Below are 17,777 nucleotides of genomic sequence, written 5' to 3'. Positions count from 1 at the left end.
TGCACGCACACACAACCACACACAGTGTTTCGATTGTCCTCGAAATACACAGCATTGAAGCTTGTACTGTTCATTTCTGTATCCCAAAAGCTCCCTTTGCCAAAGATGGGAAGATCATATGATCAGCCAGATAAACAGGTGAAGCATCTGGGCACCAGAAATCATATCTAGTTTGACTATCTAACGAATAACCTTTTATGCCCTCAATATGGGTAACAAAGATGAATAATCTACTTCGTGGCTCAACTCACTCGCATGTCAGTAAAGTGCTCCAGCACTGATGGAGTGCATTGTGGGTGGGAGAGCGTCTGCACTCAGGGACCCGTATCCACAAAGCATCTCAAAGTTGGAGTGCTGATCTAGAATCAGTTTAGCCTTTTAGATCATCTTGAATAATGTTATATGGACAGATCTTAGATCAGCACTTCTACTGTACTCTGAGACGCTTTGTGGATTGGCCCTGGTCTATTCTGAGAAAGGGTGACACCTATGGCCTCCCACACCATAACGGCCTGATTAGGATAGCTGCCATACTCACAGACATCATCATCCACATCATGACCAGGACAGTCTGTCAGCGTTAATGACTTGACAGGTGGTTTTGGCATTTGTGACCCGATTCAGGAAACTAAGTTTTTTTTAGCAAAATAATTTTTTTGCAGAAATAACCTCTCGGACGTGAACTTTCAAGTGCCTTAATAACCAACTTGTACACCATCTGTAAATACGAATACAATTGTTAAATTACAAGCCTAGTTGTTTAAGCCACAGAAAAAGAGGCTACCTTCCCGCTAGCCATGATTGGCTGAGATAATGAGTGGGCTGGACATGCCGAGAGAGGAGTTCAGATTGGTCTGCCATGTAGAAAGGCTTCTGTCTATTTGAGCTCGTCAGTCTGTGTTGGTAATCCTGTCGAACGCTGCTTTTCTAAAAATGTATTGTGTAGTGGAGCTGCATAAGTGTTGCTCTCCACTTTCTGGAGGATCATGTTATGAAATCAGTGGAATTGGAGTATGATAGCTAGAGATGGAGAAAACACCTGTCTCCGGATTACATCTTCAAACTAAGGGCAACCGTGGTATGGCATTCCTGACAGGGAGACGCGTCCATCATGCATGTTGATGTATACAGGTAAGATAGTCTAGCATTAGCTAGCTACATTTTCAGATATTACAAGTTTCTAATTTTGACAATGTGGTTTCATTTCTAGTTAAAGTGCACTGGCTCTAGCAAGCTAAAGTGTACTGTTAGCTAGCTAGCTAAAGTGTACTGTTAGCTAGCTAGTTAAAGTGTACTGTTAGCTAGCTAGTTAAAGTGTACTGTTAGCTAGCTAGTTAAAGTGCACTGGCTCTAGCTAGCTAAAGTTAGCTGGCTGGATCCCTAGCTGACGTTATTATTTGTTTCCCAGATCCGTTTGCTTTTCTAATTAGAGCTTAATGTTAGCTAGCTAACATGGTTGGTTAGCTCCCAGCACTGTGGCATTGCATTGTTGGCACTGTTCATTGTTGTTTAACTAGCTAACGTTAGCTAGCTCGTTAGCTAACGTTACGTGACGTGTGTACAACACCCGGTGAATATGGCTGGTGTCAGTAAGCGTCTGCAAAAAAGCGCAATGAAATTGTTGCCAGCAGGGCTGGTTAGGAGTGCAGTGTATGACATACCATTTCGAAGACATCAAAATTGTGAAATAACATATGGATTCAATTATAAAATATCCTTTACACAGCCTGGAGGTGTGTTTTGGGTCATCCTGTTGAAAAACAAATGATAGTGGGACTAAGTCCAAACCAGATGGGATGGCTTATCGCTACAGAAAGCTGTGGTAGCCCTGCTGGTTAAGTGTGCCTTGAATTCTAAATAAATCACAGACAGTGTCACCAGCAAAGCACCGCCACACCATAACACCTCGTCCTCCATGCTTTACAGGGGGAAAAACACGTGGAGATCATCTGTTCACCCACACCGTGTCTTACAAAGACACCGCGGATCGAACAAAAATCCAGACCAAAGGACACATTTTCACTGGTCTAATGTCCATTGCTCATGTTTCTTGGCCCAAGCAAGTATTTTCTTCCTATTGGTGTCCTTTAGTAGTGGTTTCTTTGCAGCAATTCACCACCATAGTACCCTCCAAGCTCATGATTAAGCTTGAGGTCCAGGGACTCAACCCCACCCTGTGCAATTTGGTCCTGGAATTCCTGACGGGTCGCCCCCAGGTGGTGAAAGTAGGAAACAACATCTCCACTTCGCTGATGCTCAACACAGGGGCCCAAAAGGGTGCGTGCTCAGCCCCCTCTTGTACTCCCTGTTCACGCACCTCCAACTAAATCCTCAAGTCTACAGACGACACAACAGTAGTGGGCTTGATTACCAACAACGACGAGACAGGAAAACAACCTACAGGAAAATAACCGCTCACTCAACATCAACAAAACAAAGGAGATGATCGAGGACTTCAGAAAACAGCAGAGGGAGCACCCCCCATCCCCCCCCACATCGACGGGACAGCAGTGGAGAAGGTGGAAAGTTTCAAGTTCCTCAGCGTACACATCAGACAAACTGAAATGATCCACACATACAGACAGGGTGGTGAAGGCAACGCAACAGCGCCTCTTCAACCACAGGAGGCTTGAGAAATTTGGCTTGTTACCTAAAACCCTCACAAACTTTTACAGATGCACAATTGAGAGCATCCTGTTGGGCTGTGTCACAGTCTGGTACGGCAACTGCACTGCCTTCAACCGCAAGGCTCTCCAGACGGTGGTGCAGTCTGCACAACGCATCACTGGGGGCAAACTACCTGCCCTCCAGGACACCTACAGCACCCGATGTCACAGGAAGGCCAAAAAGATCATCAAGGACATCAACCACCCGAGCCACCCCGCTTACCATCCAGAAGGCGAGATCAGTACAGGTTCATCAAAGCTGGGACCGAGAGACTGAAAAACAGCATTTACAGTTGAAGTTGGAAGTTTACAAAGACTTAGGTTGGAGTAATTAAAACTTGTTTTTCAACCACTCCACAAATGTCTTGTTAACAAACTATAGCTTTGGCAAGTTGGTTGTGCATGACACAAGTAATTTTTCCAACAATTGTTTACAGACAGATTATTTCACTTATAATTCACTTTATCACAATTCCAGTGGGTCAGAAGTTTACATGCACTAAGTTGACTGTGCCTTTAAACAACCTAGACAATTCCAGAAAAGGATGTCATGGCTTTAGAAGCTTCTGATAGGCTAATTGAAATAATTTGAGTCAATTGGAGGTGTACCTGTGAATGTATTTCAAGGCCTACCTTCAAACTCAGTGTCTCTGCTTGACATCATAGGAAAATCTAAAGAAATCAGCCAAGACCTCAGAAACAAAAATGTTAATACTTGGAAGCAATTTCCAAATGCCTGAAGGTCCCACGTTCATCTGTACAAACAATAGTACACAAGTATAAACACCATGGGACCACGCAGCCGTCATACCGCTCAGGAAGAGGGTCTTCTGTCTCCTCGAGATGAATGTACTTTGGTGCAAAAAGTGCAAATCAATCCCAGAACAACAGCAAAGGTACCTTGGAAATATGCTGGAGAAAATAGGTACAAAAGTATCTATATCCACAGTAAAATGAGTCCTATATCGACATAAGCTGAAAGGCTGCTCAGCAAGGAAGAAGCCACTGCTCCAAAATCACCATAAAAAAGCCAGACTGCACATGGGGACAAAGATCGTATTTTTTGGAGAAATGTCCTCTAGTCTGATGAAGCAGAAATAGAACTGTTTGGCCATAATGACCATCATTATGTTTGGAGGAAAAAGGGGGAGGCTTGCAAGCCGAAGAACACCATCTCAACCGTGAAGCACGGGGGTGGCAGCATCATGTTGTGGAGGTGCTTTGCTGCAGGAGGGACTGGTGCACTTCACAAAATAGATGGCATCATGAGGGAGGAAAACGATGTTGATATATTGAAGCAACTCAAGACATCAGTCAGGAAGTTAAAGCTTGGTCGCAAATGGGTCTTCCAAATGGACAATGACCCCAAGTTGTGGCAAAATGGCTTAAGGACAACAAAGTCAAGGTATTGGAGTGACCATCACAAAGCCCTGACCTCAATCCTATAGAAAATTTGTGGGCAAAACTGAAAAAGTACGTGCGAGCAAGGAGGCCTACAAACTTGACTCATTTACACCAGCTCTGTGAGGAAGAATGGGCCAAAATTCACCCTTCACCACTTATTGTGGGAAGCTTGTGGAAGGCTACCCGAAATGTTTGACCCAAGTTAAACAATTTAAAGGCAATGCTACCAAATACTAATTGAGTGTATGTCAACTTCTGACCCACTGGGAATGTGATGAAAGAAATAAAAGCAGAAAAAAATCCTTCTCAACTATTATTCTGACATTTCACATACTTAAAATAAAGTGGTGATCCTAACTGACCTAAGACAGGGATTTTTACTAGGATTAAATGTCAGGAATTGTGAAAAACTGAGTTTAAATGTATTTGGCTAAGGTGTATGTAAACTTCCGACTACAACTGTATCTCAAGGCCGTCAGACAGTTTAACAGCCATCACTAACACCGAGAGGCTGCTGCATACATACAGACTCAAATCATTGGCCACTTTAATAAATGGATCACATGCAGCTAACACAGACATATGGAAATGTCTGCTCTACCAAAAATCACAACCAATTAATTGCAGCATTACCACAAAAATGGAAGAGGCAAGTAGAAGGGGAAAAAAAGTAAGGAACTTTTATGTCGGCCCTGTATTAAAGAACATAAATGGTTAAAGAAAAGAGTGATGAATAAAAACATATACCAATTTCATTTAAGGACCAAAAAAATGGCAGCTGTGCCATATAAATTGCAAAATAGTTGGGAAGAGATTTTCGATGTACCATTCCATGGCACATGGTTTATGAATTGATACACAAAACAACGCCAGATTCACAACTTCAAATTTTTCAATATAAATTACTATACAAAATTCTTGCAACCAATAGAATGTTATATATATGGGGGATACAATCTTCCCAGCTCTGCAGATTCTGCTGTGAGGAGGCAGAGTCATTAGATCATTTATTTTGGTATTGTCCATATGTAGCTCATTTTTGGTCACAGGTCCAGGAATGACTGAAGAATTGCAACATTTGCCTAGAACTAACACTACAGACAGCAATACTGGGTGATTTGAAAAGCCATAGTCAATCAATCAATAATATAATAATTATTTTAGCAAAAGTTTGTATTTTTAATTTACAATCTGTAGAAGCTATGAGAATAGGAAGGTTCAATTATTTTGTGAAGCATCACAGCACAGTTGAAAAATATATGGCAAGTAGAAATCTGAAATGGATGATGTTGAGAGACAGATGGGAGGGGTTGAATGCAGCTGAAGGGTGGGACTAATAACAAGATAAACAATGTAGGGCATAAGGGACCTGTAGAATGTATATAGGTTCGGAGCTTTTGTGAAATAGCATAGTTACAAATAGAAATCATCAAACTGGATGGGCATCAGAAATAGAGGAAGGACTAAGAACAAACGAACTATTGTAAAGTAGACTGTGTCTGTAATTGCAGCATTACCACAAAAAGAGGAGAAACTATTGTAAAGTAGACTGTGTCTGTGTGTATAAGATGTATGGATTGAAGGTAGAAGCAGAAGTGTTTATTAGTTTACTCCAATTGGGGGAGGGTTTGTGGGGAATAATAATAATAATAGAGGTATATTCTTTTAAAAAGTATGTATGTCTATATAGGTATGTGTATGTATATATATGAATGCGTGTATGGATATATATATATATATATATATATATATATACCCTTTTAAAAAAAATATATGTGGTATATATATATATAATATATGCAGACAATTACATTGGAAGCAACATTCTTTCCGCAATATTAAGCTGACCCTCAAAAAAATAAAAAAAATAAATGGATCACTAGCCACTTTAAATAATGCCACTTTAATAATGATTACATATCTTACATTACTCATCTCATATGTATATACTGTATTTTATACCATCTATTGCATCTTAACTATGCCGCTTGGTCATCTCTCATCCATATATTTATATGTACATATTCTTATTCCATCCATTTGTGTGTATTAGGTAGTGGTTGTGGAATTGTTAGATTACCTGTTAGATCTTACTGCACTGTGAGAACTAGAAGCACAAGCATTTCATTACACTCACATTAACATCTGCTAACCATGTGTATGTGACCAATAAAATTTTATTTGATCATTTGTTGTTGAGATGTGTCTGTTACTTGAACTCTGTGAAGCATTTACTTGGGCTGCAATTTCTGAGGCTGGTAACTCTAATGAACTTATCCTCTGCAGCAGAGGTAAATCTGGGTCTTTCATTCCTGTGGCGGTCCTCATGAGAGCCAGTTTCATCATAGCGCTTGATGGTTTTTGCAACTGCACTTGAAGAAACTTTCAAAGTTCTTGAAATGTTCCGTATTGACCGACCTTCATGTCTTAAAGTAATGATGGACTGTCATTTCTCTTTGCTCATTTGAGCTGTTCTTGCCATAATATGGACTTGGTCTTTCACCAAATAGGGCTATCTTCTGTATACCACTCCTACCTTGTCACAACACAACTGATTGGCTCAAACACATTAAGAAGGAAAGAAATTCCACAAATTTGACTACCTCATGGAGCTGGTTGAGAGAATGCCAAAAGTGTGCAAAGCTGTAATCAAGGCAAAGGGTGGCTATTTTAAGAATCTCAAATATAAAATAAATGTTTCATAGTTTTGATGTCTTCACTATTATTCTACCATGTAGAAAATAGTAGAAATAAAGAAAAACCCTTGAATGAGTAGGTGTTCAAAAACTTTTGAACGGTAGTGTATGTATGTGCGTGCGTGCGAAGGACAGACGTACCTTTGTGAGCGGCTGGTTTGGTCTTGTCTGTGAAGCCCTGACTTCGCCTGTTGCCGGCGGCGCCAACCGACCCGCGAGGTGTGATGTCACTGCCAGCAGTGGACACCCTCGCACTCGGGCCTGGAAGTCTGAGCGGGAGAGCAATAGAGCGTTTACACTCAATGGCACAAACAGCAAGGATTAGGCAATACGTTCATTAAACGTCCAATCATTTTCCACCCATCTGTAACCACATATTGTAAGCAAATCTCCTGTGTAGCCGGGAGTCAAAGGCAGCGTTCTAACCGGGGCCGTCTTTCACATAGGCCTATAAATTGCTAATTCAACATCGGTGGAGGAAATATAATTCTGTGGCTGTCGGCATTGGTCTGATAAACAAAATATGACCGGTAGTTCAATACCGGTGTAAAACATCAACTCTTATTTCGTTCTTGCTACACTGAGTGAGTGACCTTAAAAAATTTTTTTAAAGGCATTCCCTTTACAATAGAAAGACTGTTGTTAGCCCGTGAATTAACGGTCTTATGAATTAAACTGGGCTATAAATCATCATTAAGTTCCTGTCCGACAACAAAGACCATGATGGTATGAGCGTTCCTAAATGAACACGCTGAAAATGTTATTAGTGTATAAACAAGCTTTCTATGATAAAAATACAAAAATATCCATTTAGCAGACACTTTTATCTAAAGGGACTTAGGGTCAATTTACTTGCAATGCATACATTTTGCGTACGGGTGATCCCAGGAATCAAACCCACTATTCTGGCATTGCAAGATGAGCTGAGCTGCAAAATGTAGCACATGATTTAATTCTGAGTGAGATATTAAGTCACAGGCTTCACTGCTAGCCTATTCATGATATACACTGTTTACATGATGAAACGTCTTCTGTCTGTTCTCATTCAGGATGTGGCCACATTAAATCGTAATCATGAAATTATCCTAATGTCACCTATGCTCCCCCTGGATGCACATCAAGACCGTTTTCATTCAAGCCGAGAAAGAAAGAAAATAAAGCATAAAGATGAAAACGAAAAGCATTGGAGGAGAAACGCATTACAATCTGAAAAGGAGAAAAACACCATTCCAGATATTGAATGTACTTACGCCCAGCTGAATATTAACCTACAGTTACACATGCTGACCAGAGGGTGGCGCTACTGTATTGTTTTGTAAATTAGACTAGGAGCAGGTGCAAAACTACCAGGGATGGACAGCATGCACTCTCCTCTGGGCAGGCAAAAAGCGCATGTTTCCGTTTTTTAGGGATACAGTATTTTCAACCTAACTTCTGTTTTCCCCCCCTGAAAAACAGATGTGAGGACTCCGTTCAGGCATCTTTTTATGCCTGATGTGTTGGGTTTAGGCAGCACGCAACAACACATCCTCAACTGCACTTCATTTCATTCAGTCAGTTGGTGTAGAAAACAGTGACATGCTTGTAAAACAACATTTTTGGCCACTATTCATAAAAACCTCTCAGAGTAGGAGTGTTACTCTAGGACTAGGCCTTTCTTTTTAATAATGACACAAAAGGCTAAACTGATCCTAGGTCAGTACTCCTACTTTATGACAGTTTATGAATATGGGCCCAGACGAATGTATAAAGTGTGTGACATCACTGATTAAACATTATCTCACAGAACACAGTACAGTAGTAGGAGGATAGTAGTAGTGGCCTATCCAATCCGTTATCGTAACATACAACCAAATTCAAGCCATCCACTCCTCCATCTCAGTTAATTATTAAGGTCATACTCACAGTGAGACGCTCTCTCACATTCTTGAGTGCGCGCACACACATGCACATCACACGCAGGCAACCACACACACACACAGGGGTTATCTAAAGGTCCCTCACACCCCATTAAGCAGACATGCCAAATGAGGCGTGATGCCAGAGTCAAACAGGACTTTCCAAAATGGAGCCTTGGAGTCCCCTCTCTTCAAAACTCATGCAGAGTAGAATAGTAGTTTCAGGTAGAAGTTGCCCTTACAACAGATCTAGGATCATATTAATAACACCTCTATTAGTAACCATAACTATTACATGTTGAAACAAATCTGACCCTGTATCAGTTGTGTTGGGCAACCTCTACCTACCTCTGGAAATAGTGAGGAAAGGGGGGAGAATTAGAAGATGAGGAGGAGTGGAGGAGGAAGATGCATGACCACAAAGAAGAGCGGGAGAAAGAGGGAGAGAAAAAGAGCTGACCTAGAGGACTTTTTCTGACCAAGGGAAAACCTGAGCAGTTTACTCTGAGACCCAGCCCTAGGAGGAGAGAGAGAAAGAAAGAGAAGGAGAGCGCAATGGAGGACTGGAGAGACAGAAAGACTCATTTGACATTTACAGAAGACCGGAGCTAAGACAACTGGAAAGAGAGAGGAAATAAGACCGAGACGGTAAATTGAACACTGATGACATCAACAAGGAGCGAAAGAGGGAAGACATTTCAAATTCGAAGTATTACGAACTACATCTTCCAGGAATGCATCAGTGTAGCGGTGATCCAACAGGTTTACCTGGACTGCATCTCGGCCTGTGCTGTTTTCTGGGTTGCTTGTGCTGTGGGGGCCGGAGTCTCATGCGTAGGGGGGACAGGGTGGCTGCTGAGCTGGGCAGGGGCGCCGGTCTGCTGGATCAGGGGAGGTTGAGGGCTCTGGGGCTGGGGGTTAAGGTGGGGCTGGGAGTAATGGCGGTGGGCCTGCTGCTGCTTGTAGCGAGACAGGCTGAAGAAGAGCCCCAGAATGGCCTTCAGATTCCCATTCCGGATCTCTGCGTAAGGAGAGCATGGGAGAGAGGTAAATAGACAGGGAGAGAGAGAGAGCAAGAGAGAGAGAGAGCAAGAGAGAGAGAGAGCAAGAGAGAGAGAGAGAGAGAGAGAATGAGATGAAGAGGTAGGAAGGAGAGAGAGATATGAGATACAGAGAGGAAAGTTAGAAGCTCACTACACAGTATTCTAGCCACTACAGTCAGTCAATGTAGTCTCAGCAGGTGTGTGTGACTGGTGAGCGTTTACCCTCTGCAGACAGGCCCTGTATGTTGACTCCTTTGGCTGCCAGGAAACGGAGGCAGGCATCAATGTTCTCAATCTGGAGGAGGAGGAGGAGAAGAGAGACAGAGAGAACCGATTTTACATTCAGATGTAACTCCACTCATCACACAGTCAGTAACGCATAGGCAGTTATCAGCAGCCTACTCAAAAATAGCCATCAAACACATCGCCCGCCTTAGGGTTTCGGGACATGCTTACAGGGATTGACTTCGCAGAGTGCCGACCTGAGTAAGGTGAGTCAATTGTTTAATGACATAGCCTGGTCAAAGCAGCATTCTACTTTGGCCCTGTTACCATACCGACCCAGCTATGCTGAGCTGTCAGCAATCAACAGCCAGGTGATGTGATTGGTCGACAGGATTTGCTTAGTTACAAGCTCACTATGTGACCCTACTTCGATACAGCCCATTTGCCGCAAAATGTCAACCCCCAGGTGAACAAAATAAAACAGAGTCATCGAATGACATCATCATCATCATCATCATCAAAAAAAAAAACAAACAGGGGAGGGAATTGAGCAATGTAACAATTGAGTCATACGCCACAGCAGTGGCCATTTTTGAGGACTGTTCATGCTGGTCAATGAGGAGCGGCCTTTCCCCATTGGTATTAGCTAGCACCCTCCCCCATTGGTATAGCTAGACCCTCCCCCATTGGTATTAGACTAATACATCTCCCCATCGGTATTAGCTAGCACTGGTCAATCAAGGTATTAGAACCTCCCCCATTGGTATTAAACCCTCCCCCATTGGTATTAGAACCCTCCCCCTTAGGCATTAGCTAGCACCCTCCCCCATAGGTATTATAGCACCCTCCCCCATAGGTATTAGCTAGCACCCTCCCCCATAGGTATTAGCTAGCATCTCCCCATCGGTATTAGCTAGCACCCTCCCCCATAGGTATTAGCTAGCACCCTCCCCCATAGGTATTAGCTAGCACCCTCCCCCATCGGTATTAGCTAGCACCCTCCCCCCTTAGGCACCCTCCCCCATTAGCTAGCACCCTAGCACCTTCCCCCATAGGTATTAGCTAGCACCCTCCCCCATAGGTATTAGCTAGCACCCTCCCCCATAGGTATTAGCTAGCACCCTCCCCCATAGGTATTAGCTAGCACCCAACCCCATAGGTATTAGCTAGCACCCTCCCCCATGGGTATTAGCTAGCACCCTCCCCCATTGGTATTAGCTAGCACCCTCCCCCCCACCCTCCCCCATAGGTATTAGCTAGCACCCAACCCCCTAGCACCCCCCCATAGGTATTAGCTAGCACCCTCCCCCATCGGTATTAGCTAGCACCCTCCCCCATAGGTATTAGCTAGCACCCTCCCCCATAGGTATTAGCTAGCACCCTCCCCCATTGGTATTAGCTAGCACCCTCCCCCATTAGGTATTAGCTAGCACCCTCCCCCATAGGTATTAGCTAGCACCCTCCCCCATAGGTATTAGCTAGCACCCTCCCCCATAGGTATTAGCTAGCACCCTCCCCCATTGGTATTAGCTAGCACCCTCCCCCATAGGTATTAGCTAGCACCCTCCCCCATAGGTATTAGCTAGCACCCTCCCCCATAGGTATTAGCTAGCACCCTCCCCCATAGGTATTAGCTAGCACCCTCCCCCATAGGTATTAGCTAGCACCCTCCCCCATAGGTATTAGCTAGCACCCACCCGACATTCTATTAGTGTGAAACGGGTTTCGACTGAGTAGAGTGCAGCGGTTCAATTTAGATGAACAAGACGTCGTATTTTATGGAAAACAAACTAAAATAACACTAGCTATTTAATACATTAATATCAATATCATCCTTCCACAGTAGCCCTCTGATTCTACATCAGATATTTCAATGATGTCATACAACGAATCAGAAGCAGACTCTAGGTCAGTGAGCCGCTGACCCCAGAACAGCTGTTCGACACATGCTGGGAGGTCAGGGAGGACACAGACTGAGAACCAGAAGGAATTTAGACCAGGCTCTGCTCACTACAAAGTTAAAATATCCCCCACTCACTAAAACACCCCCTGTCTTTTAAATACCCCAGACCCACATGCCACCATCACTTCACTGAACTACCCGCGAGCCACCCTGAAATACCCCCAGACCCTACTAAAATACCCCCAGCTTGACTGAGATACCCCTCCTCTTAAAAGTCCCCATCTTCCATGTGACATACCTGCACCCATACACACGCAGGCACTCATGCGCGCAAGCACACACACATACACACACGCACACACACACACAACTAAAATACTTCCCTGACCTCTTCTCTGATATACCCCTGACCCAAATACCCCTGGTACTGAGGAGGTAAAAATAAAGACTCTTCTGGCTAAATAAAAAACACCCGCTGAGTGAGAGCACATGGTGCTCAAACTTTAGAAAACACATTTAATCTGCATTCAAACAGGGGATCGATTCAGAATTGCAACTTTGGGTATTCCAGTATAGTGCGGAAAAGTGAGAAATCAAACTGTTGGAATAGAACATCAAAGTAGGGCCTCCCGAGTGGCGCAGTTTGGCCTTGAGGGATTGTCCTTGTCCCATCGCGCTCTAGCGACTCCTGTGGCAGGCCGGGCCGCATGCACGCTGACACAGTCGCCAGATGTACGGTGTTTCCTCCGACACATTGGTGCGGCTGGCTTCCGGGTTAAGCGGGCAGTGTGTCAAGAAGCAGTGCGGCGTGGTTGGGTCGTGTTTCGGAGGACGCACGGCTCTCGACCTTTGCCTCTCCCGAGTCCGTACGGGAGTAGCAGTGATGGGACAAGACTGTAACTACCAATCGGACACCACGACATTGGGGAGAAAAAGAGTAAAACAAAATATGGAGACACAGGTGCTCTGACAATGACTGTACGGGACAGAGCGTTTCCCTGGAGCCCGGGACACGTGGAACGGAAATGGCCCGGTTTGCCGCAATATAGACAGCGTCGCTCCCTCATCCGGCGGTCTCTCTCAGCCTGGGAGATGCGTCCAATCTGCATGGGTTCCGATGGAGCCAGCGAGGATAAAGGTGGGGACTCGGAGCTGGGACTGATAGGGGCTAGAGGTCTACGGTTGAGTTCTCTCTCTCTCAGACGCTGGTCAATGCGTGAGGCCAACTTGATCAGGGACTCGAGATTGTCCGGTGGTTCCCGAGTGGCCAGTTCATCTTGGATAGTGTCGGAAAGGCCTTTCAGAAAGCACACCGTGAGCGCCTCGTTGTTCCAGCCACTTGCTGCTGCCACCGTGCGGAACTGGATGGCATAGTCCGTCACGCTGCGCCAACCTTGGTGGAGAGTCAGGAGCTGTTTGGCTGAGTCAGAACCACTGCTTGGGCCTTGAAACACTCGTTTGAATTCCTCAGCAAAGGCAGAGTAGCTGGCACAGCAGGAACTATGGGCATCCCACACAGCAGTAGCCCAGGCCAGGGCTTTTTCCGACAGCAGGGTGATGATATAAGCGATCTTAGACCGGTCGGTGGGAAACGACGAGGGTTGTAGCTCAAAGGAGAGAGAACATTGGGTGAGAAACCCTTTACAAGCACTTGGATCACCTGAGAACCGTTGGGGAGGTGGAAGACGAGGTTCAGCCAGGGGGTTAACTGCCATGGGTACGTGAATCTGAGGTACTGGGACGGGAACTGTTGCCGGGGTAAGACGATCAGATATTTGCTTAATGGAAGTCAGCATCTCCGACAGAAGATGAGAATGTCTAGCCATTAAGGCCTCTTGCTGAACCAGGGCGGCTTCGTGGCGTTGGACAGTCTCCTGGTGGTGGGACAGCATGGCAAAAAGGTCCTGGGAACTGGCTGCCTCTGGGTTCATTTTTGGCTCTGTGTTTCTGTCAGGACCCGGTAACGAACCTGGGTCTCCGGAGTGAGAAACAGTCACTTAACCAACTGAGCCAGGAATAGTCAGCAGAACCCAGAAGATGAGGCAGACACAGCAGTACTTAAGACGGTGTATTTAATAAAGTAAAAAGGAGAAGTCCTTCAATACAAAATGGCAAATCCAAAAGGTGGTAGGTATAGCACAAAAAAGCCTCAAGAGATACTCAAAAACAAAAACAGAATTCCACAAGAGCATCCACCGGAAACAACAAGAATACACAGAACACTAGGGCTGGGTGCTAACATACAAACACAGAGCACAGAACTGAGGGAAACTAAGTGTTTAAATACAATCAGGGGAAACGAGGCACAGGTGCAAATAATAATGGGGAACAAGGGAAAAAACATAAGGTCAAAAAGCACAATGGGGGCATCTAGTGACCAAAACCCGGAACAACCCTGGCCAAATCCTGACACAATGTGCATGATTAATAGACCTTGAGTGAATACAGTCTGGTTATTCATTAGAATGTAATAACGCCACTGAGTCAATAGGTGTTGTGCCAAGCTTCGACGTCATGGGGACAACACACGTAACCGCGATGGGGGTATATAAGCCTCTCCCTCTCCACCCTATGCACTAAGAACACACACTGGACATGAGACGTGTCACGGCAACGGTTAGTCTAACCCTGCAGGTAGATTGAACACGGGACACAAGTAAGTACTCAAACTACACTGCAACTGAATAACTTGCAATCCCAATTATTTTTTTAAAAACTGGATCATTCAGTTATATGGCCACCTAGACAGTGACAATAATTAGGTAATTAAATCAACAATAATGCGAAATTGCACGGCCTTAAATTGACCATTATTATTACAAAATAACAACCGTCGTAATAGCAAAATCCAACTTCCAATACCGAGATACAATTCTACTGCAATATTTCCATAGAGTTCCCCTTTACCTAGCAAGTTCTCAGAGCCTGTGTTGAGGGCACGATCCCAGCAAATACAGTATCACACTAAACACTGTTCTACTGTACTGTGGCTCTCTCTCAGACACACACACACCTCTCTCTAAGGCTGTCATCACATGCTGGGTCTCAGCCAGCTAGCAGCACAGTAGGGCCGGCCCTGCAACTGCCCTTTAGACAAACACTTTTTTACGTCGCAGAGAATCTATTATTTGTGTGTGTGCGTGTGTGTGTGTGTGTGTGTGTGTGTACGCCCCCTCACCGGAAGCTTTGTTGATGTCTTAAGGAGTCCTGTCTTGCGGCATGACTGAGTCGGCGTGCGTGTTTCTGCGCTCCCACCTTTCACTCTCTCAGACAGTAATCTCAGTGAAACTTCGACCTCTGAACTAAGGTAACACTAACACTGTAAATACCGCTCTCTCTTTACAATACCCGTACATTATGGTTTTGGAGAGTCAACAGCCCTGTAGTCGGCCAGCACAACTTTAACACAACTTTAACATACTGTACTTCCCCCCCATTTAATTCAACTAAACAGTTTCATCGTGTTACACATCTACCTTCTTTGAAAAGGTGGTAGTACTGGCATCCAAGTGGCACGTAACTCAACGCACACAACAACAGCAAAAAACAATAACACCAATACTACAGTACTTTACAGTGAAACAATCGACTGGGTGCAGTCTAGATGCAGCAGAGGACACGGAGCGACAAGAAATGAGATCCAATTCTCTACCCGCAGATGAGGAGGAGAGAGGGAGGCCCGGAGCAGTGCTGAACCAAACAGTGGCCCCAGCCTATACCTTGTGGTCACACGGCTGACACTCCTCCTTTCGGGGTTGCCTAGCAACACTGTGCGGTCACGGCACCTGTGATTGCGCTGCACTTGCATTTGATCACATGGAGTTTGACCAGCTGATACAGGTGGGTGTCACACACACACACACACACACACACACACACACACACACACACACACACACACACACACACACACACACACACACACACACACACACACACACACACACACACACACACACGTGGCCTGACGCAGTTATTCCCCTAGCTGTCACACACCCGATTACACATTAACTTCAGACTGTATCCTACTAGTGTTATCCTGCTTCCCGTACTCACCTCTGGCGACTCACATTACCAATCAATACAATCTTTATGGTCATGTAATATGTAAATATATTAGTCACATAATCTATGAACGACCATGGCCTTAGTACTAAACCATTGGGGACACGGAGGGAATGTCAGTCATGATAACCTGACGCTGTATATAACAGCATGCACTTGTTTTGGCAGACTTACAGCTGTCGTGGCTTTGAGTGGCACCTGAAGGTGAAACACGGGTTGAAGTTTAGAACGGACAATGCCTTGATGTAAAGGAGGAAACTCCATTTGACATTCTCTGAGGGCTTATGACGCCTCCTAAGGCCTTGTTTTCATCATCCCCATTCAGAGAGGCTTACTGGGAAGACGGGTTTAAACTGGTTTCGACCTGTATGGAGCTAGTAATAATGTCTGTTCCTGGTAGAGAGAGAGAAACAGATCTCTCCGAACTAGAACCAAACTGAGGGCGAAACAGGAAGTTGGAAATAAAACATTGTGACCCAGAAACACGACACACACTGCAATTAAACAATGCACACCAATAAATCTACCCGAACAACAGAGCAGTGTGTGTGACTTTGAGTGTGACACTAATGTGTCCCTCCACAGTAAGAAGTTGGCCTCTGACAGACCTAAAGCAATTCAGGGGTATGTGAGGGGGGTGCAGTAGAGGGAGCGTCCTGTGTGGTTTTAGCACCTCTGTGTCAACACTACCCCGATGAGAGCATGTCACTCAGAAAGCTATGGTTACTTCCTGGGTGGCAAGGGTATGATACTGGGAGGGACTAGCAATAAAAGGTGTGTGTGTGTGTGTTTTGTGTGAGGGGCACCGTTGTAGGATCTGACAGTTGTAAAAACAACTATTCCCCACTAGGGTTGCATAGGGTCAGAGGTTAAGCCAGGGAATTTGGGGAATTTTGCTTAAATTCATCAAAAAAGTTAGCTTATAACAGAGAACCTTTTTTTTGTGGGATACACATAAGGCAATTCTAGGTCTTGTGGCATATTTATGTTAAACTATCCCCAATTTAATGGAATTGCAAGCCTCTGCATGCACAGTGCATTCTTCCATCACATGTACAGCTGATTCTCAAGATCTTGAATACTAATGAGATGCTATTGAGCCCACACTACTACACTGTCTGAGCCATGGACTACATGCTTTCTGGTATGTTTTGATTACAATACTGGGTGGGGTGAATATATTTGATATGACATACATGATTTAGTATATAGTAAATAGTAGCCGACAGCAAAGTGTGTTTAAAACATTTCTAACTTGTTAACAATTTCTGCTAGTTAGTTTTTGCTACCATGTGGGTTTTAGCTTGATTGAGCCTGCTAACTGAGGAGTGTTAACTCACCTGTTTCTGGGGTCGCCAGGCTCCCCAGCATTACGCACTCCTGCCATCGAGCGCCAGGCTCCCCAGCATTACGCACTCCTGCCATCGAGCGCCAGGCTCCCCAGCATTACACACTCATGCCATCGAGCGCCAGGCTCCCCAGCAACACGCACTCCTGCAACCATCATTACGCACACCTGCCTTCCCCCCCATCACGCACTTCAGCGATTATTGGACTCACTTGGACTCACTCACCTCTGTTATTAACCTCCTATATCTGTCTGTTCCCCCGCTCTGTTCCCCGCTTCAGCATTTCTTGTCATATGTCCTTGTATACCCGTGTGCTGATGTTATTCCTGTCTTGTTTCATGTCTGTTCATTATTAAATATTGACTCCCTGTACCTGCTTCTCATCTCCGGTGTCGGTCTTGACATGTTTCCATACATGTTTAATTTTAAAAATGTATCTTACAAAGGATTTGTTTAATCTAACTGCTTAACTATTTATCTACATGGAATTGTCTTTGGGATTTTTTTACTCATTTTTTACAGGAAAAT

General features: G+C 44.6%; 1 protein-coding gene and 1 long non-coding RNA gene across 2 annotated transcripts in view; one reads left to right on the top strand and one right to left on the bottom strand.

Moving 5' to 3' along the window:
- nav2a (neuron navigator 2a) overlaps nt 1-17,777 on the bottom strand; it is a 118,635-nt gene that overhangs the window by 81,104 nt on the left and 19,754 nt on the right. The window contains 3 exon segments of the mRNA XM_064925154.1: nt 6,908-7,035; nt 9,433-9,685; nt 9,930-10,002. Coding sequence (XP_064781226.1) covers nt 6,908-7,035; nt 9,433-9,685; nt 9,930-10,002 — 454 coding nt within the window.
- On the top strand, nt 9,948-17,609 carry LOC135505918 (uncharacterized). Its single transcript, XR_010450322.1, has 3 exons — nt 9,948-10,198; nt 15,494-15,675; nt 17,260-17,609. It is a non-coding gene; the product is annotated as an uncharacterized LOC135505918 (long non-coding RNA).

Source organism: Oncorhynchus masou, chromosome 2, assembly GCF_036934945.1.
Source record: "Oncorhynchus masou masou isolate Uvic2021 chromosome 2, UVic_Omas_1.1, whole genome shotgun sequence".
NCBI lineage: Eukaryota > Metazoa > Chordata > Actinopteri > Salmoniformes > Salmonidae > Oncorhynchus > Oncorhynchus masou.
Note: the sequence above shows the minus strand (reverse complement) of the source record. Positions and strands in the feature narration are given on the sequence as shown.